This window comes from Bubalus kerabau, chromosome 9 (genome assembly GCF_029407905.1).
Source record: "Bubalus kerabau isolate K-KA32 ecotype Philippines breed swamp buffalo chromosome 9, PCC_UOA_SB_1v2, whole genome shotgun sequence".
Classification (NCBI taxonomy): domain Eukaryota; kingdom Metazoa; phylum Chordata; class Mammalia; order Artiodactyla; family Bovidae; genus Bubalus; species Bubalus kerabau.
Window position 1 is genome coordinate 109,644,663 of NC_073632.1, and position 20,182 is coordinate 109,664,844.

Here is a 20,182-nt window from a genome sequence, read left to right on the forward strand (position 1 = left end):
GTGGGGAGGAGCAGAGGGTCTGTCCTCTCCTGGCGCAGACGCCACCCGGCGGTCAGCGCCCAGAGAGGCTAGCAAACCAGACTCTCCAGGAGCTGCTGTCTGAGCAGCTGTATGCTTCCACAGCCCACGAAGCGAGTCCAGCCCCAGCAAAAGAGGCAGAGGACAGGATTCTCCTAAGCACAGGTAGGTATCAGCACGTCTTACTCCTGCTGGCTGAAGGCGGGGACGAGACTGGTCCAGACGTTCCAGCATCCACATGCTTGTTCCTCTTCCTTTTGGTCTCTGCATTTCCCCATCTTCCTCTTCCTCACCTCTGTTCGGCATGGGCCCCCTCCCAGAGGCTGAATAATACAGGGCCTCGAGGTGCACAAGACGCGGGGAGAACGCCCAGGCCCGCCACACCCCCTCCCGAGGCAGAGTGTTTCCTCTGACTTGTCGAGAGGATTAATACCATATTTGAAACGAGACTAGCAGAGCGTGGAGTCCCTTGTAAAATTGAACAGATACCTTCTCTTGTTCAATTAACTTAAACAAATGACACAGATAAAGGGCTCCAAGTTTTCCTGCCGGAAAAAATTAAATTTCCATGCCAATTAATTTTCCTTCTAAAAATAAGCTCTATTCACGTCAGCCATCTGTCTTAATTCCACTGCTTTTCTGGTTGACAAATTACATACGCAGCATGAAAATGGGCCCAGAAACACGGTGTAACTGTCAGCAGTCTGTTGTGAATACAAATGGGGTGGACAGTCAGGCCAGCTTCAGCCCCGAGTGTGTTGGCCACACTTAACTAGAATTACAAATCGGGAGACGCTGACTCTGGCACAGTTTCAAGGATGGAGCTTTATTTTTACCTGACTCCATTGCTATTTTAAGAACACAAGAATCTGCGCCTGAAAGGACTCCCAGCTGTGCTGCCCTTCGGGACAACGTGGCCATGGCTGCTGACGTCCGCTCAGACCCGTGTGAGCCTCGCAGACACACAAGGAAACGGGCGAGCGGCGCCTTGGGTGAGAGGAGCCTGTGTCTGTGTGTCTGCAGAGGAAACAGGCCAACCAGAGAGGCTGCAGCCACAGAGGGCTCCCTTAGTTTTCGATTCATCAGCGATATCCCCGTTTGGCTCTGGGCTCTGGTTCTGTGATCAGTAAAGCCCTACCTGGCTGGACTGTGAGTTTCCCGAGAACAGGTTTGCTTTTGCCTGGAACCTAGCACTGTGTCTGCCTGGGAAAAATAGTTAATACAAAATTGTAAAAAATGAATGAAAGTAACTGGTTACTGAACAGAGGGGTTCAGTAAGGAGATGCGTGCAGAAGGAAATGCGATCTAGAGACAAGAAGTGTTGGGTGGACCAGGCGTCCTGCCCACTCTGACAATAAACAAGCCAAAGGAAGGGATGCAGTGATTCTGAATTTGAAGAAAAGCCCCGGATTGCTATCTCTCTCTCTCTCTCTCCCTCTTTCGGTCACACCACGCGGCTTGTGGAATCTTAGCTCCTTGACAAGGGGTTGCACCCAGGCCCCAAGAGTGACAGCAGAGTCCCCACCACTGGGCCACCAGGGAACTTCTGGGACTTTTCTCTCTCACCATCCGTCCTTGCTACCACCAAGCATCGTGACGGGGTGTGGACAGGAAGCGAGCTGGGAAGCACGCTGGATTCTAAGAGCCCTGAAACAGGCACTGCAGGCCGGGAGGACGGGGACAGGCGGGGACCACACCGTGGTCAGAGAGACTGACGCCCAGCAGGGGAGAGGGGTTCTGGGTTCAGGGAGGGGCGCTGCTCCCGTGGGAGTGGGCTAAGGATGGGGTGAGGAGGGGCCGGAGGAGCTCCGGGAACAGGGCAGTGCAGGCCTGCTGGCCACTGCAAGAATCTGGGTTCCACCTGAGTGAGAACAAGACCCAGATTCCTCCACAACCAGTCCTTCCCATCAGGAAGCTTCCACAAGCTCTGACCCTTATCCATCAGAGGGCAGATAGAATGAAAACCACAATCACAGAAGACTAACCAAACTGATCACATGGACCACAGCCTTGTCTAAATCAGTGAAACTATGAGCCATGCCATGGAGGGCCACGCAAGACAGATGGGTCATGGTGGAGAGTTCTGACAAAACATGGTCCACTGGAGAAGGCAATGGCAAACCACTTCAGCATTCTTACCTTGAGAACCCCATGAACAGTATGAAAAGGTAAAAAGATAGGACACTGAAAGATGAACTCCCCAAGTCAGTAGGTGCCCAATATGCTACTGGAGATCAGTGGGGAAATAATTCCAGAAAGAATGAAGGGGTGGAGCCAAAGAAAAACAACACCCAGCTGTGAATGTGACTGGTGATAGAAGCAAGGTCCGATGCTGTAAAGAGCAATATTGCCTAGGAACCTGGAATGTTAGGTCCAAGAATCAAGGCAAATTGGAAGTGGTCAAACAGGAGATGGCAAGAGTGAATGTCAACATTTTAGCAGTCAGTGAACTAAAATGGACTGGAATGGGTGAATTTAACTCAGATGATCATTATATCTACGACTGTGGGCAAGAATCCATTAGAAGAAATGGAGTAGCCATCATAGTCAACAAAAGAGTCTGAAATACAGTACTTGGATGCAATCTCAAAAATGACAGAATGATCTCTGTTCATTTCCAAGGCAAACCATTCAATATCACAGTAATCCAAGTCTATGCCCCAACCAGTAACGCTGAAGAAGCTGCAGTTGAATGATTCCATGAAGACCTACACTACCTTCTAGAACTAACACCAAAAACAGGTGTCCTTTTCATCACAGGGGTCTGGAATGCAGAAGTAGGAAGTCAAGAGATACCTGGAGCAACAGGCAAGTTTGACCTTGGAGGACAAAGGCTAACAAAGTTTTGCCAACAGAATGCACTGGTCATAGCAAACACTCTCTTCCAACAATAGAAGAGAAGACTCTACACATGGACATCACCAGATGGTCAACACCGAAATCAGATTGATTATATTCTTTGCAGCCAAAGATGGAGAAGCTCTATATAGTCAGCAAAAACAAGACTGGGAGCTGACTGTGGCTCAGATCATGAACTCCTTATGGCCAAATTCAGACTTAAATTGAAGACAGTAGGGAAAACCACTAGACCTAAATTAAATTCCTTATGATTATACCGTGAAAGTGACAAATAGATTCAAGGGATTAGATCTGATAGACAGAGTGCCTGAAGAACTATGGATGGAGGTTCTTGATATTGTTTAGGAGGTGTTCATGAAAACCATCCCTAAGAGAAAGAAATGCAAAAAAGCAAAATGGCTGTATGAGGAAGCCTTACAAATAGCTGAGAAAAGAAGAGAAGCAAAAGGCAAGGGAGAAAAGGAAAGATATACTCATCTGAATGCAGAGTTCCAAAGAATAGCAAGGAGAGATAAGAAAGCCTTCCTCAGTGATCAGTGCAAAGAAATCGAGAAAAACAATAGAATGGGAAAGACTAGAGATCTCTTCAAGAAAAAGAGATACCAAGGGAACATTTCATGCAAAGATGGGCACAATAAAGGAAAGATAGGGTATGGACCTAACAGAAGCAGAAGAGACTAAGAACAGGTGGCAAGAATACACAGAACTATACAAAAAAGATCTTCATAACCCAGATAACCATGATGGTGTGATCACTCACCTAGAGCCAGACATCCTGGAATGTGAAGTCAAATGGGCCTTAGGAAGCATCACTATGAATAAAGCTAGTGGAGGTGATGGAATTCCCGTTGAGCTATTTCAAGTCCTAAAAGATGATGCTGTGAAAGTGCTGCATTCAATATGCCAGCAAATATGGAAAACTCAGCAGTGGCCACGGGACAGGAAAAGGTCAGTTTTCATTCCAATCCCAAAGAAAGACAATGCCAAAGAATGCTCAAACTACCACACAATTGCACTCATCTCACACACTAGCAAAGTAATGCTCAAATTGCTCCAGGCTAGGCTTCCACAGTACGTGAATTGAGAACTTCCAGATGTTCAAGCCTGTTTTAGAAAAGGCAGAGGAACCAGAGATCAAATTGCCAACATCCGTTGGATCATCGAAAAAGCAAGAGAGTTCCAGAAAAACATCTATTTCTGCTCTATTGACTATGCCAAAGCCTTTGACTGTGTGGATCACAACAAACTGTGGAAAATTCTTCGAGAGATGGGAATACAAAACCACCTGATCTGCCTCTTGAGAAATCTGTATGCAGGACAAGAAAAACAGAACTAGACATCAAACAATGGACTGGTTCCAAATAGGAAAAGGAGTACATCAAGGCTGTATATTGTCACCCTGCTGATTTAACTTATATGCAGAGTACATCATGAGAAACGCTGGGCTGGAGGAAGCACAAGCTGGGATCAAGATTGCCGGGAGAAATATCAATAACCTCAGATACGCAGATGACACCCCTCTTATGGCAGAAAGTGAAGAGGAACTAAAGAACCTTTTGAAGAAAGTGAAAGAGGAGAGTGAAAAAGTTGGCTTAAAGCTCAACATTCAGAAAATGAGGATCATGGAATGTGGTCCCATCACTTCATGGCAAATAGATGGGGAAACAAGGGAAACAGTGGCTGACTTTATTTTCTTGGGCTCCAAAATCACTGCAGATGGTGATTGCAGCCATGAAATTAAAAGACGCTTACTCCTTGAAAGGAAAGTTATGACCAACCTAGAGAGCATATTCAGAAGCAGAGACATTACTTTGCCAACAAAGGTCCGTCTAGCCAAGGCTATGGTTTTTCCAGTGGTCATGTATGGATGTGAGAGTTGGACTCTAAAGAAAGCTGAGCAGTGAAGAATGGATACTTCTGAACTGCGGTGTTGGAGAAGTCTCTTGAGAGTCTCTTGGACAGGAAGGAGATCCAACCAGTCCATCCTAAAGGAAATCAGTCCTGAATGCTCATTGGAAGGACTGATGCTGAAGCTGGAGCTCCAATACCTTGGCCATGTGATGTGAAGAACTGACTCATTGGAAAAGACCCTGATGCTGGGAAAGACTGAAGGCAGGAGGAGAAGGATATGGCAGAGGATGAGATGGTTGGATGGCATCACTGACTCAATGGATATGAGTTTGAGAAAGCTCTGGGAGTTGGTGATGGACAGGGAAGCCTGGCATGTGCAGTCCATGGGGTTGCAGAGTCAGACCCAACTGAGCGGCTGAACTGAACTGAACTGAGTGAGGAAACCGCTGTGGGCAGTGGGTCGGGGCGGTGGGGTTGCGGGTGGTGGGAATGGTGTGGAAACTGGCATAGACTAAAATACGCACCCGGTCACGTCAAGCCACAAAGACCTAAAACTGAATGAAAGCAAAACTGCATGCAACTTGTACAAAGTGAGCACAGAACCTCTCATGAAATAAGAATATGAATTATCTTTTCCTTCCAAATATACCTCTCACCTTTGAATCCTAGTGAATCATAGTTACCTTCTGCAGTTCATCACGATTCCATTTCAATCTTATTTAAAATGGAAGGTGCATTAACGCTCTGGCATCTGTGCAGTTTGTGTGTTGTGTTATTTCCAAGTCTTACACAATTTCATCCCCTCCCACTAGCCTCTGGGGCTGGCTGGGAACACAGAGGTGGACCTGAGTCTCACATCAGACGCCCGTGAGAACAGCTCCGAGGTCTCAGCAAGCAGGGCACATCTGTTCACTGCAACATGCCTGAGACAACGCCATGGTTCTTCCCCTTCAGCCGTCCTAGCCTGAGGCAGGTGCACGGGGGGACACCCCACCAGATGAAGCTGAGGTGGGGGGTCAGCGACGTGTCCTCCCAGGTCAGACTCTCCCGGTGGGGGGCCCCGGGCACCTGGTGGGGTTTGCTTCAGCAGGGGGCAGGGCCCAAGCCCAGGGACCAGACTCCTGTTGTTCAGTCACCAGGTCATGTCCGGCTCTTTGTGACCCCATGGACTGCAGCACACCAGGCTCCCCTGTCCTCCACTGCCTCCCAGAGTCACTGAGAGAGTCGCTATTCCATGTGGTCTCACTAATTCAGGACCCGAGTATAAAAATGCAGCTGAGAACAAGTGCAAAACCAGCAATTTTGTTTTCTGGGTGTATACCTGGGTAGGTTGGTTTCAGTATATTGGTATAAAGACCTCGAACTGAAATTGCAGTTTAATTAAAATTGCAGTGAATGTGACGACAGAGTATTTACGATACAAAGTAGGTATTTATAAGGCTGACATAAACTGAAAGCAAAACACAGTGATATTTCCAAGAATGTGAGAGCCGCTGCACGCTGAACTCTGAGCTTGGAGGCTGATGGTTTGGGACTGGCCCCGAGGCCCCTCAGAAGGGCCGCACCTGGACCCCGGCTCTGGGCAGAGAGGGGGTGTCCTGCCCTGCACGAAGCGTGTTCCTGGTGCATAGGCATCCAGCTACCAGGACAGCAAGCAGAGGCTCCGCAGAGAAGGAAACCGCCCTCATCTCCAGACACCAGCTGCCGGATTTGTTTACCCAACACTCCTTTATCTTTATGCTTTAGGCTGGGGTTCCCAACCTCGCCTGACCTTGTGGGGTTGAGTCTCTGGGGCACTAGGGTGGGGGCTGTCCTGCGTGGGATTCGGGGAAACACCCTGACCTCTGGGCACCACACGCCAGGAGCAGCTCCTGCCCCACACATGTTCCCCCGGGGGGCAAAATCACCCCTGTGTGATGGCCTCAGGCAAGGCCCGCGTATTCCGCCCATAGCCCTTCTGTCCAGGGAGACCGCGGTTTCCTCCTGCGGCTCTGCACGCAGAGGGGACGTTCCCGCCTCCTCCCAGTAGCCGCACAGAGGACACGACTGGATTGTCTCCGAATGAAACCAACCCCATTCTCCGTCCAACAGTCTGCAGCGTGGGGTCTGCACACTGTGGTGGCCTGAAGAGGTGTCGCCGGAGTTCAACAGGGCGAGTGCGGAGCTGGGACCCACTCGCAGCCGAGTCGCTGAACCGCGTCACGTTCGAGAGCACGCCGAGCCGGGCAGCTTCTCGGCTCCACCGCCAGCGAGTGCGGTGCTGCTGCCCGTCAGGTCAGCAGAGCACGGAAGAGCCAACGCACGCTTCCGCTGTGTTCTACCTGGAAACGCTGGAGAGGGAACAGAACGGGGAGCCGCAGTGGGGCCGGGCAGCTTTGGGAGCAGATGGGCTCGTCCTAAATGCTCTCTGCTGTGGGACTCCCGCCGGCTTTCGTCTCGGAAGGAAATCCAGACGGGGCGTCTGCCCCCCGATGGAGGAGCCGACGCTCGGCGAGCGGGTAACCGTGCCGCCTCGGTCGCGGGCGTGCGTCTCGCTGGGAGGCGCCCCTCCTTCCTCGCCTAATCCAAGTTCCAGCCGAATCACGACCCACCAGGGGCTCGGAGACCATGAGGGCAGTCCCTGCGACGCCCACCTGCCCAGTCTGTCCAGGGAACCCCGAGGATTTGACTTCAAGGATCTTCAACTTCAGCTCGGACTCGCACCATCAGCTGCAGCCACAGTTCCTGGCTTCAGTGCCCAAGAAGCTGGGGCTGGAATCCCCGGAAATGCCAATCGTGGGGTCCAATCTTTGGGGACGGAGTTAGAAGCCAGTTGCTAACAAAGCTGAATTCAGACAGTGTCTTTTTGGTGAGAGCTGGATACGGGGACGCTGGGGGAAAGACTCCGTTGCCTTTGTCAGTGGAGGCTTATTTTCAGAAACTTCCCTTGTCAGGCTGCACTCTGGAAGGGCACCAGTGTTGGGCGCCCGCTGAACAAAAGACGCGTTTCTCTGCGCTCAGCAGAAGCCTCGATTGTCCCTAGGACTGGTGCTGGCCACCCGACACAGTGTCTAAAGAAATCCTGTGAGGAGTGAGCCACGCAGGAAGATTTTAAGAAGGCCCTGCACGCTTACGAAGCATGTGAAACATGTTAAGTAAAACTGAAGTCCTCTTGTCGAGGCTGGACTTGGTTCTCCGCTTCCCATCAGCTTGTCTGGACATAGGAACAGCATCATCCAAGATCCCGTTAAATCCTCCCGAAGACAAGGAAAAATGAAACTCCTCATTGAGCCAAATCCAGAAACGCATCAGACCGACATGCGGGGTGGCCCCTCTGCAGCCGCAACCCCACCCACCCAGGGATTTTAAATCGTGTGGTATTTCCTTCCGTCAACCACTCCTCGACGTGGTCAAGACACTGGGTAGGCTGACGACCCCAGACCCGCGGAATGCACAGACTGAGTCTTCCTCCAGTGTAAACACTCTGTGTTGTTTGAGGAATTCAGGATGTATTTGTCACAAAGCCATAAATTCCCAGCCCCAGTTAAACCAAGGACGTGCGATGCTTGGGGCTGGTATCTCCGACAGGGCTGAGCGTGTCCTCAGGGTGCGAGGCCGTGGGCAGACGTCCCGCTGGACACTAGGATCATCTGATCCCAGGAGTGGCCGGGGAGCTGGGGGTGGGGTGGAATGAGGCCGAGGCATCGCAGCCATCGCTCGGAACAATCTTCTTGGAGCTCAGGAGATCCCAGGGGCTGGTACGCCTCCTCTCACTCCACTGCCTGCTGCACGGGCTCCATCTGTCCCTAGAGGCTCCTTGAAGAGCAGGGGAACGTCACGTGCACCATCCTGGGGTAAGCCAGGGCGCCCTGATCACCACGACACCATCCGCTGGACCTGGGTCCTCAAGCGCCTCCCGGCCAGCTGAGTGGGCGAGTGGTGGACAGACCAGCTCTCACCCTCGAGGAGGGAGAGCGCACGAGTCATGCTTTTTGCAAAAAATAGATTATGACTTTAGCAGAAAGTTTTAGCTTTCATCCACATTTTTGTTATTGTTGTTCAGTTGCTTGGTTATGTCTGACTCCTTGTGACCCCATGGACTGCAGCACGCCAGCCTTCCCTATCCTTCACTAATTCTTGGAGTTTGCTCAAACTCACGTCCATTGAGTCGGTGATGCCATCCAACCATCTCATCCTCTGTCGTCCCCTTCTCCCACCTTCAATCTTTCTCAGCATCAGGGTCTTTTCAGATGAGTCAGTTCTTCAAATCAGGTGGCCAAAATATTGGAGCTTCAGCTTCAGCATCAGTCCTTCCAATGAATATTCAGGACTGATCTCCTTTAGGATGGACTGGTTGGATCTCCCTGAAGTCCAAGGGACTCTCAGAAAGCATCAATTCCTTGGTGCTCAGCTTTCTTTATGGTCCAACTCTCACATCCACACATGACTACTGGAAAAACCATAGCTTTGACTATCCACATTTTACCAACCAGAAAATGCAAGAAACTGATATTTTGGATTTCCAGATCAAATATTGAATTTAGCAACAATTACAGAAGCAAAAGGCAGGATGGAGAGAGTGCCAAACTGGGTGGTAGACAGTGATCACTGTTTACTGGGCCTGATGTTGAGGGTAAAACTGCCAGCTCTCTGCTGAAGCTTTTGCAAATGTTACAAAATATCTGCTTCTGTTTATCTCTTTAAGTTTGGTGACTGTAACTTCCTTCCTCATCCCTCCCCCCTTCCTCCCCTCCTTCCCCAGATGCGCTGCCTATCTCCCAACTCTATATTTTCCAAAATACCGAGCACCCAAAGCTTTTGTCCCAATGTGTTTCAGGTGGAAAGTTACTAAAGGCGCTTATTACCCACCTACATGTTGACTGGAGAAGAACACACTCATGATTTGCAAAATAGCTTTTTAAGAAGTGACCTGATATCAAGGCAAACGGAACTGCCCACATCAGAGCCTGGGGAAAGATGCGTGAGAGGGTGTTCACGAAGCCGGACGTGCCTGCGGGGGCCCGGCGCTGCGGACGCGTGCCCGGGCGCCCTGCTCTTACCTTCACGGCGTACTCGGTATCCGTGGCCTTGTGCACACAGCGCTTGCACACGGAGTAGGAGCCCACCCCGATGTCCTCCTTGATCTCATAGCCGTCAGTGAAGTGGATGTTGTTCCCGTGCAGCTGCTGCAGAGACAGCGGCGGAGAGTGGGGTCGGGGGCTCTGGTTCAAGTGCCCCCGAACGCAGGCGCAAAGGGGGCTCCAGCCTGCACATGTGGGGACACCGAGGCCAGGAAGGCGCGGCGGCTCAGACCACAGTTGCAGGGCTGGCTGGTGGTGGTTCCAGATCTCAACCCCAGCGTCCCCATCTTTCGGGTCAGGACCCTGGGTTGGCTGCCCCACCTGCTTCCCCCAAAGACCCCAGGGAGTGAGGATCCGGAGGGGGGAGGTCAGATGCCCTGAGACACAGGCGGCGGTTCTGGTGCTTGCGTCCAGAGCAGGATCTGGATGTCACTGTCTGATGGAAATCCCACCCCCGACGCCCCTCCCCAGCCCCACCTGCTGCTTCAGGATGTAGAAAAAGTCACCCATTACGGTGACACGGCCGCAGCGCGGTCCACTTTACACAAGCTGTGTTTTCCCAAAGGGCCTTGGGGAGAGAAACATGGCCTTCCAAGACCATCCACCACACCCAGACTCGGTTCTTAAAGGAAAAGTAGCCCTGATGCCTTGTGGGAGTCTCTACAGTGCTCACCTTTACACAGTGCAAACCTCCTTATGAAAATGGCACTTTCACTGACCCCCTAAAACTACATTTCATGATGGCAGTTGGGATATCCACCAGCGTGGACACTCATGTCCCTGGGGAGGTGGGGGAGCGGACCAAGGGGCTCTACAGGATCTCCTGCATGATGGGGGACAACCTGGACATGGGGGACCACCTGGATGCGGGGGACCGCCTGGACAATGGGGGACAGCCTGCACGTGGGGGACAGCCTGGATGCGGGGGACCGCCTGGACAATGGGGGACAGCCTGCACGTGGGGGACAGCCTGGATGCGGGGGACCGCCTGGACATGGGGGACAGCCTGGATGCAGGGGACGGCCTGGACAATGGCAGGTTACCTGCACGATAGGGTGAACCGTGGCTTTGTGCAGATCTTGCTGCGAGGGCTCCTGGACCAGGCTGGAGGCCACGAAACTGAATCCTCTAAACAGATGATGGGCGTTGGCGCTGGGGGGTACGCCGGGCGAGTCTGCAGGTAACAACCAGAGAATCAGCCTTCCAGGGGAGCTGAGCCACGACGTGGTGCAGAAACCCTGTGAGTGTGTGTGCGTAGGTATGAGGTGTGTGTGTGTGCACAGGGGTGTGTGTGTGTGTGTTAGATGAGGAGGTAAAACCGAGATCAGAGAAGCTGAGCCCTAAGAAACCACACTTTATTTTGTGGCTCAGCTGGTAAATAATCTGCTTGCAATGCCGGAGACTCAGGTTCGATCCCTGGGTTGGGAAGATCCCATGGAGAAGGGAACAGCCACCCACTCCAGTATTCTGGCCTGGAGAATTCCATGGACTACACAGTCCATGGGGTCACAAAGAGTCAGACATGACTGAGCAATTTTCACTTTCACTACAGCAAAAATACTCAACAAAAACTTCAGGACGATCATTGATAATAACATATTCGATATTCATTCCGAGCCACAGCCCTTTGCCCTGCCCACTTGAGACAGAGGAGACGGAGCCCAGGGCCACCAGCAACCTCGGGTCAGCTGTCACTGCGGGCGGGGCCCGGGGAGCCACACTCCGAGTGTCTCAGTTCAGTGGAACTGGGCGCAGGGATGCAGGTCCAGCAGGGTGACCCTTCTGTTCCCCGAGGGTCCCCAGGGGCCCGCCTGCAGCACACAGGGCGCTCTGCTCCCGGACCCTCAGGGAGCCCTTCAGCGCTGACCCCGCTAAGCTCTGTGCACGTGCTCTAAGGCTTGACTGCTGCTGAGATGGGTTCTGTTCCAAGTTCACCATTAAGGAAAACAAAAGGATAAAAGACGGGCAGAGAGAAAAGATCTGCATCGTATGTAACAGACAAAACTCTCCATCATGCAAAAAGCTCCCGGAGACCAGTGAGAAAAAGGGGAAAGGTCCAGGAGAAAAATGGGGGAGGGCATGGACGGGCTGCTACCTGAGAAGGCGCTCGGTCCCTCTAATAGGGGCACGGTGACCGGGGTAACGCGCTGCCCGACAAATCTGCAAAAGCTAACCAGGCACGTGCGGGTTTGGTCAGGGCTGGCACTGCAGTGGTGGGTGGGAGCCCAAGTCGGCAGAATCTTTGCAAGGCTGACATGGAGTGTCTACCTAAGCATAAATCCACGTGCCTTCTGAAGAGCAGCGGTGATACTCGTACCCCACAGAATTACTTTAAGGTGATTAGAAATAAATGTGGAAAACGTTGGTCTTAGCAACATTTGTAACGGCAAAAAAACACCCTGGCGACAACCTGGATATTTATCATCAAGGAAACCAAGCTGCGTCCGTGTTGCAGAAGTGTTGCTGCAACCAACGGAGCTGTGCCCACATCGTCAGGACGCTTGGTCTGGGTGCAGGGACACGAGGAAGACGACGAGGCCCAGGATGAGACACGGCTGCGTCAACTGACAAAGCAGCTGGTCAAGTGGAAAAAGAGAAAATACGCTGTGGAACATTCCCACCGGGAGAAAAACTCAAAAATATGTATCTTAATACATTCTAAAGCACATTACTATAAAGCCATAAGCAATAAAAAACAATGAGTCCTGTCGTGCACTGGGGGCTTCCCAGGCGGTGCTGGTGGTAAAGAACCTCCTGCCAGTGTAGGAGACGTTAGAGACCTGGGTTTGATCCCTGGGTTGGGAAGATCCCCTGGAGAAGGGGATGGCAACCCCCTCCAGTATTCTTGCCTGGAGAATCCCGTGGACAGAGGAGCCTGGCGGGCTACAGTCCATGGGGTCGCACAGAGTCGACACGACTTGAGCACACCTTTGACTTGGTTTGAATACTTTATTTTGAAGTGGAAATAATATATAAACGAAGGCTTTCCTGGTGGAGCCGGGGGGTGGGTGGGGGTCAGCTGCTGCAGGAATGTGCATTTTCCTCCTGAGCATTTTATTTTGGGGGAAAGGCAATTGGGGTGTGCCGGGAGCAGGAGCTCCACCCGTGGCAAAGGTCATGAGGAAGGAGGCTCGGCATAGGCAAAGGCAGGATCGAGCTTCAGGAGTTCCCCCGGAAGTTCTCGAGCATCTACTCCCAAAACCAGAGTCTGCCTACTTTCTGCTTTGTGCTCTCACCTACACCTCTGACTTTACGGGGGGCTGTCCCCCACTACCTCTCTCTGAAAAAAGAGTTAACTTAACAGCTCCAGTTAATAAAGTTCCTGGGTGTGATAGTGTTTCAACCTACAAACTCCTTTGGAAGTCCTCTAGAGCCTGCCTGAATAGGTTTCTCCAGCCACATGTGATTGCTCAGACCTCCCAACTGTGAGAGGCATGAGATGTTCTAAACTGTCTAAATACAGATTCCTTTGAGCAGTTAAAAGATTGATTAGAAATTGTATTGGTGAAGGGTTTTTCACTTGTTGGGCCAATGTTTGCTGCTAAGTTTCCATATCCCTTACCTGCTGTGTCCCTGGCAGTGTATTGATTAATATAATGGTGTAAGTAGTAGCTTTAATGTTTGTAACCTTGGACCCTTGAGTTAATTCTTTTTCTTGTTATAGCCCACCACACCTTTGACCTTTAGGAATGCAACTTTATCTAATGCTTTTGGAGGGTGGCGCCTGACTAATCACCTTTAGAGAAAAATAAGTTTTCTGAAGAAAGGGTCTTAAAATGTTAACAGGCCTCCGGGCCAGAAGATGATGCAAATCACCTAAACTTTTGCATATGATAAGTTTGCAGGAAGAAAGCCTGGCTTACTGCATGACTCTACCCCTTCCCCCATTATCCTCTATGCATAACTTAAGGTATAAAAACTACTTTGGAAAATAAAGTGCGGGCCTTGTTCACCGAAACTTGGTCTCCTCATGACGTTCTTTCTCTCACCTTCTGGCTGAATTATTCAGCCTCTTTTCTCCACTGAATTTCCTCACTGAGCTATCCTTATTTAACAACTCTTTATATCCTTAATTAACGTTTAATTAAGCAATTGTTTCCTAATCCTCCCCGACGCCGTCCCCGCTTCGAATTCCCTGGATCCACCGGGGCTGGACCCTTGCAGGGGTGTTCCTTCCATACCCGGGGCTAAACCACAAGCTGCAACCGGGCAGCCCACACGGCTCTTCCAGGGAGACCTCGCAAGGTGACAGGGCTTCTCGGATTTGCCCCATCCCCTTTCAGCACCTCTGACCACGAGGATGCGGGTCTCAGCCCCTGACGTCTACCTGTCAAAGGGCTCCAGAGTCACCCGAGTGACTGAGATCAAAGCTGACTGCACTTGGAAGCAAGGTGCTAACGTGCTAGACTGGAGAAGCTTAATTAAAAAGCACAAGACTCGCCTGTGTAGTTTCTAGAATTTGGAAATTATGCACCGAGACGGCAGAGGCAGCAAGCGCCTTCCAAAGAGGTTTTGTTCCCGGGCTGGCTTTGACTGTTTTTTCCCTGCAGAGAACTCTGGCTTCGAGGTCTGCCTGCTCCTAAAGTCCCCCAGGCGACGTGTCCTGCGCTGGGTCTGCACCAGGCATAGGGGCACGGTGTCGGTTCAGCCAAGGTCAAGCCCAGAGGAGCAGCTTGGATGGAGGAACTCGAGCCCACGCAGGATCTCGGGTGAGCCACGTACAGGCTGAGGGCCGAACGGATACAGGCTCAGTTACAGCAACTGGGAGTCTGTGTGGGTGGGATGTAGCTTCCTGCGAATTTGAACGGATACAGTACCTTCCTGGGCAAATGGAGAAAGTCTGTGGATCAAGTAAGCTAGGACTTCAACCGTCAAAGAGGTGTGAAGCCCAGGGCCATGCCTTCTAACGCTCGGGGTGCCTCTCCCTGCTCAGACCCAGGAGAGACCAGCTGAGGTTCACACGGACCTCACGGGACGTTATCACAGCCAACTCTGGTCCGGGCGGCTACATGTGACCACACGGTAGCGGCAGCCGTGACTTTTAACAGGCTTTACAGTCGGCTAGGGGACACCGACTTCTAGCTCAGTACCAGAAGAAGGGCAAACGTGTGAGTTAGATGAAAGGAAATTTAAAGCTGAGTACAGTCAACCTTCATTGATCCTAGGAGTGATTTCTGACTTGTTGCAATGTTTGTTGTGCTTTTAAATCTTAGGCTGGCATCTCCTGCGGGTCAGCAGACTCTGAAGGGCAGCTGGTGTGTCGGCAGGGAAAGTCCACCAGCTTTGGCATCAGCTTAAGCTAAAAATGAAAGACTTTAAGACTGCGACAAAAAATTCCGACGCTGCGTCCAAGTCTGACACAGGGCGTGGATCACCCGCGGCTCCAGGGTTACGCCGCGTCTGCTGCCCTTTCAGTCATGAACTCGAATCATGTGCTCAGAACAGTCTGGTCTCTTTTGAGGAGAGAGGGTTATTTTTCTATGTCTTGGCATTTCAATTACTATCCCCTCAAAGGCAAATTGGGTCCTGCAGTAAGTACAATTGATTGGAGAAATCCAAACAGTAAGGGGTAAAAAGAGCTATTTCTGGACAGTATTAAAATGCACTGTGTCTAATAATGTTTTCCTTTAGCTAATAATAAAATAAACTTGAATTCTCTGCACAAAAGATATATGATGTGCTTAAAAAGAAGCCTGCTAACAATACGGGCCAATTAGGTTGGGGTTTAAATTCTTCATGGATAATACAAAAAGCGTGCACAGGTGAATAATTCAGAGTTGACCGCATTAGCATTTTCTTGCCAGGCAACACAAATCCGGTCTTTATTTCAGGATTTTAAACACAGTTCCCAATGATGGAAACCCTTGGTGAAACTGCGCACCTTTCATTAAGGACCTGGAGGTTGTGAGGGTGCTCGTCACAGGCGGAGCTCTCTGCTGGAGTTAACCCTTTCTGGGTTCCGTGGCATTTGGGTAAGCCATGGAGGGGGCAGACAGTGACCTGCTCAGGTGAGCTGGGGGCACAGCCAGGATGGAATCCCCCTTCCTGCTCCGTCTTTCCAACCTCTGGGGCTAATGAGTCCACCCGAGTCTGTGAACCCGGGTCAGTGCGGCCAAGCGAACGACTGGCCGCCCCTCACCTCCAACATACAAGGACTTCCCGAGGCCACTGAGAGCTGGGTGAGCGCCCAGCCACCTTTCCTAGAGGACCCCCCGGGTCTCCACCTCCTCCTGAGCAGCCACGCGAATCTCGCAGCAGCAACTGGTCACTCTGACCACGGCCGCAGGCCTCACTAGGGCTCTGGCCCTGAGGACAGTCTTGGTTTTATCTGGGGGCTCTAGGAGGACCCAGAAGAGACCAGTGAGTGTCTGTGCCTCGACTCCCTAATGCATAGCGTCCAGCATCCGCTTCCTTTTGGGTCCTAGAGCCTCTGCTGCGGGGATCCACAGGCGCCTTCCAGGCCCCAAGGACGCCCCCTCCCCACCTCTGTGTTTGCACAGGGCTCACATCCCGAAAGGGCCCCACTGTGGTGTGGAAATCCAAGTGGATTCTCTGTTGTAACATTATCCACTTGACATGTCATATTTGACCATCTATTTATTTTACGATTGTCTTTTTTAATCATAGGCAATTTCAGATTCAGTAACAGTGAGAGAGGAGCAGGAAACGGCAACCCACTCCAGTATTCCTGCTGGGGAAATCCCATGGACAGATGGAGCCTGGCGGGCTGCAGTCCATGGGGTCACAAAAGAGTCAGACACGACTGAGCAACAACAGTGAGCAAAGCGTGGGAAACCCCATTCGCACAGCACGCAGCCCCGTAGCTACCAACGGGCTGCACGTGTCCCATCCAATCTCCAGAATAAGGCGTGCTCGGTCGCTCAGACGTGTCCGACTGCGACCCCGCGGACTGTAGCCTGCCAGGCTTTCTGGAGTGGCTGCCACTTCCTCCTCCAGGGAATCTTCCTGACCCAGGGCTCAAACTCGTGTCTCCTGCATTGCAGACGAATTCTTTACCACTGAGCCACCTAAAGAGTGGGCACAATCTCCAGAAGGGGCTTGTCACGGTTTTTTTAGACAAAACCACCGTGCCTTTACCGTGATGAACTGGACTGTGTCCCACAGAATTCCCATGCTGAAGGCCAGAGTGACTGTACTGGGAGAAGGGGTCTCGAGGGTGTAAGTGAGGTCGTAAGGGTGGGGCTCTGATTCAACAGACTGCTGTCTTTACAAGAGGAGGAGGACCCCAGGGACCTCTCTCTCTCTTCTTGGATACAGAGTGAGTCCATGTGAAGACAGAGGGAAGGCGGCCGTCTGCAGCCCAGGATAGGGCTCTCATGGGAAACCAAGATAAATTTCTGTAGTTGAAGCTGCCCAGTCTGCGGTATTTTGTTAAGGCCACCTGGGCAGACAAAGACAATCACCATATTTTTACAAAGTTAATCCGTGCTCAGTCGCTCAGTTCCATCAGAATCTTTGAGACCCCATGGACTGTAGCCCACCAGGCTCATGTGTCCATGGGATTTCCCAGGCAGAATACTGGAGGGGCTTGCTACTAATACCACAGAATGACAACTTTTAAAGGGAGCTGAGAGTTGGACTGTAAAGAAAGCTGAGCACCGAAGACTTGATGCTTTTGAACTGTGGTGTTGGAGAAGACTCTTGAGAGTCCCTTGGACTGCAAGGAGGTCCAACCAGTCCATTCTAAAGGAGATCAGTCCTGGGTGTTCATTGGAAGGACTGATGCTGAAGCTGAAACTCCAATACTTTGGCTACCTCGTGCGAAGAGTTGACTCATTGGAAAAGACCCTGATGCTGGGAAAGATTGGGGGCAGGAGGAGAAGGGGACGACAGAGGATGAGGTGGCTGGATGGCATCACTGACTCGATGGACGTGAGTTTGAGTAGACTCCAGGAGTTGGTGATGGACAGGGAGGCCTGGTGTGCTGCGATTCGTGGGGTCGCAAAGAGTCGGACACGACTGAGAGACTGAACTGAACTGAACTGACCAGTTCTGACTGAATTTGGTAGACCTTAGGAGTAATTCAAGATGCATCGTGGAAGCTAAACTCAGGAGTCCATCTTCTGTGCTGAGCTACAGGAGCTGATGCAACTTTTCAAACAGCTGTTTGGTTTTTTTGCATGAATAAGACCCACAGTTCATGCATTTACAGACTTAGCTGACAACCTCCCTCTTCCCATAAAACCGCTAATTAAATGAGACTCATTGCCTCGAGCTTCTTTTCTCGAATTTTCAAGGGTGAGTCCCTGGCAACTCAGGCCCAGAGTGAGCAGGAGGAGCAGGAGTGCCAGGGAGATCTGCAGGCCAGGCGCCCCCGGGGTGGCTGGGAGGCTGCTCCATCACAGAGGAGCAGAGAAACTAGAACAAACAGCCCTGAGGGTGACTTCCCCTGGAGGCGCCCTTGAACATGGGGCTCTCTGAATCTGGGGTGCCTGGCCCTACCTGGCCATGCTAGAGGACCCCCGTGGGAAAGTAGCCCAGGCCACCCCACCCCTGCCTGCACACACCTGTGGGCGTCCTCGCCGTGAACTCAGGGTCGAAGTGGAAGGTGTCCTCCGGCCTGCCCACCGCTGGCTTGAAGGGCGGCTTGATCTCCTTCCTGTACAGCTTCTGCAGGGAGGCAGGACGGAGCGGGGGCTGAGGGCCAGCAGGGGGATGCAGGGGAGGGGCCCCCCATGCCCCCTCCCCCCTCTGCCAGGGCACCGCGGCCCCGCCCCCAGCTCTGACACATGCAGGAGCACCCCGATAAAGTTACGCTGAGGACAGCACACAGCTGTGTCGTCTACAAGCAGACGTCGAAGCCGCGGCTCCAGGGAAAAGGCTTTGGGGATATCTAAACACTCTGATTTTAGCGCGACAGTCTCGATCATTTCTATGCAGTAGAATCTGCTTCAAGTAGCATCTGACAGGTCAGTCACGTCTGCCCCCCCAGGTACCAGCAGCAAGAGCCCTGCTCCTCTGCACTGTCGCCCCTGTCCCCAGGACTGGGAGCCAGCAGCTCAGATGCTGCTGGTTGCCGGGGACACCAACCTCACCCGCGTCCCCTCACCCACACTGCAAGGTCTTTGAACCTCCCAGGGCACCTATTCCGGCTGCTCCCAGATTCGGGCCTCCAGACCTCTCTGTTCAAGCCCAGGGGCTGAGTCGGGCTTTGCGGTTGATATACACGTTTTTGTGCTCTTGAACAGGCGCTCGGAGCACCTGTTAGAGAGCCGGCCGCTTCTGGGGTCTGACTCAGTCTCACGGTGACTGCCTTGGACAGGGTTCAAGGGCACACCCTCACGTACGCTGTTCCAAGCCTGACTTCTCCCCGATTCCTTTCAAGGAGCAACACAAGGGCGTTCAAAGCCGGGCGGAACAACATGATGATGATGCTGAGGTGCGGGGGGAGGTAGGGAGACGGAAGCGGGCGGCCCCAGGGCCCGGGATGCTCATCTGAGAAGGGAAGTGGGCACCGGACCAGCACGGCCTGGTGATGCCAGGTGCGGGCCAGGGCTTCCACCCAGGCGGATTTGGGAATGGGAGGCCTGGGTTGAGTCAGCTCGCCCTGGGAACAGGCAGCAGCTGGTGTCAATTGTGGGGAGCCGTGCACCCCGCGGCAGGGTGTGGGAACCAGGAGGAGTGTGTCTGGCTGCAATCCATCAGCTCGCGTTCTACCCAGCCTCCCTCACCGGCAGGCCCCCAGGCCCTGGCTGGAACACGGGGCCCTTCCCGGGGCTCTGGGGTCACTACGCCTGGACTCACGGATGCAGTGGCCTGTCTGGATCTGCTTCCAGTCTCTCAAGGAGTCGAGAAAGCAGATTTTATCACCAATTTTACAGATGAGAAAACTGAAGCTATAATAGGTTAGGTACAACCCCCTCCAGGGTCAAGGGTGACGAAGGCACAGGCGGGGGGTGGGCCTGCGTCTCCAGACTCTTCCCGCCTCAGCGGAGACCCCGCTGGAGCACACCCTGCAGATGGTGCTGTCCACACAGATGCGCTGGCTGCTGGGCTCCCTCTCGGGTTCAGTGCGGCCTTGGCCGCGTGCACACGTGGAGCTGGGGTGTGCACTCGGGAGCCCTCGGAGGAGAAGTGAGCTAATCCAGCCTCCCATTACTTGCTCGTTTCCAGCCCTGGGTGAAGAGATTTCATTAGGAACTGAGTTACCCTTTCCAGAAATGGAAAGATGCTGCTCTCTGTGCTAATGCACTGGCGGGTGTGTGTGTGTGTGTGTGTGTGCTTCCCTGATGCAGGCGCTGGTCAGGGGAAATCTAATATGCAGGGCGAGCTCTGCGCTCTGGTTAAAACACGCACCGTTACCAAGCCTGCCGGCCGCCCAGCCTGGCCGCCCCCCACACCGGCTGTTCTCCCTGGGGTGTCTGTGCTGGGCC

At 52.5% G+C, this 20,182-nt stretch overlaps 1 protein-coding gene and 1 long non-coding RNA gene across 4 annotated transcripts in view; one reads left to right on the forward strand and one right to left on the reverse strand.

Annotated features, from left to right (window-relative positions):
• The window catches only part of RPS6KA2 (ribosomal protein S6 kinase A2), a 330,758-nt gene that overhangs the window by 15,653 nt on the left and 294,923 nt on the right, over window positions 1-20,182 (reverse strand). For all 3 annotated transcript variants that reach the window (XM_055536180.1, XM_055536181.1, XM_055536179.1), the window contains 3 exons: window positions 18,317-18,419; window positions 10,832-10,962; window positions 9,768-9,893 (listed from right to left, as the gene is read on the reverse strand). In XM_055536180.1, the coding sequence (XP_055392155.1) occupies window positions 9,768-9,893; window positions 10,832-10,962; window positions 18,317-18,419 (360 nt within the window). The remainder of the gene's footprint in view (window positions 1-9,767; window positions 9,894-10,831; window positions 10,963-18,316; window positions 18,420-20,182) is intronic.
• On the forward strand, window positions 13,809-15,132 carry LOC129620248 (uncharacterized). The gene is made up of 3 exons (XR_008698457.1): window positions 13,809-14,033; window positions 14,339-14,497; window positions 15,002-15,132. It is a non-coding gene; the product is annotated as an uncharacterized LOC129620248 (long non-coding RNA).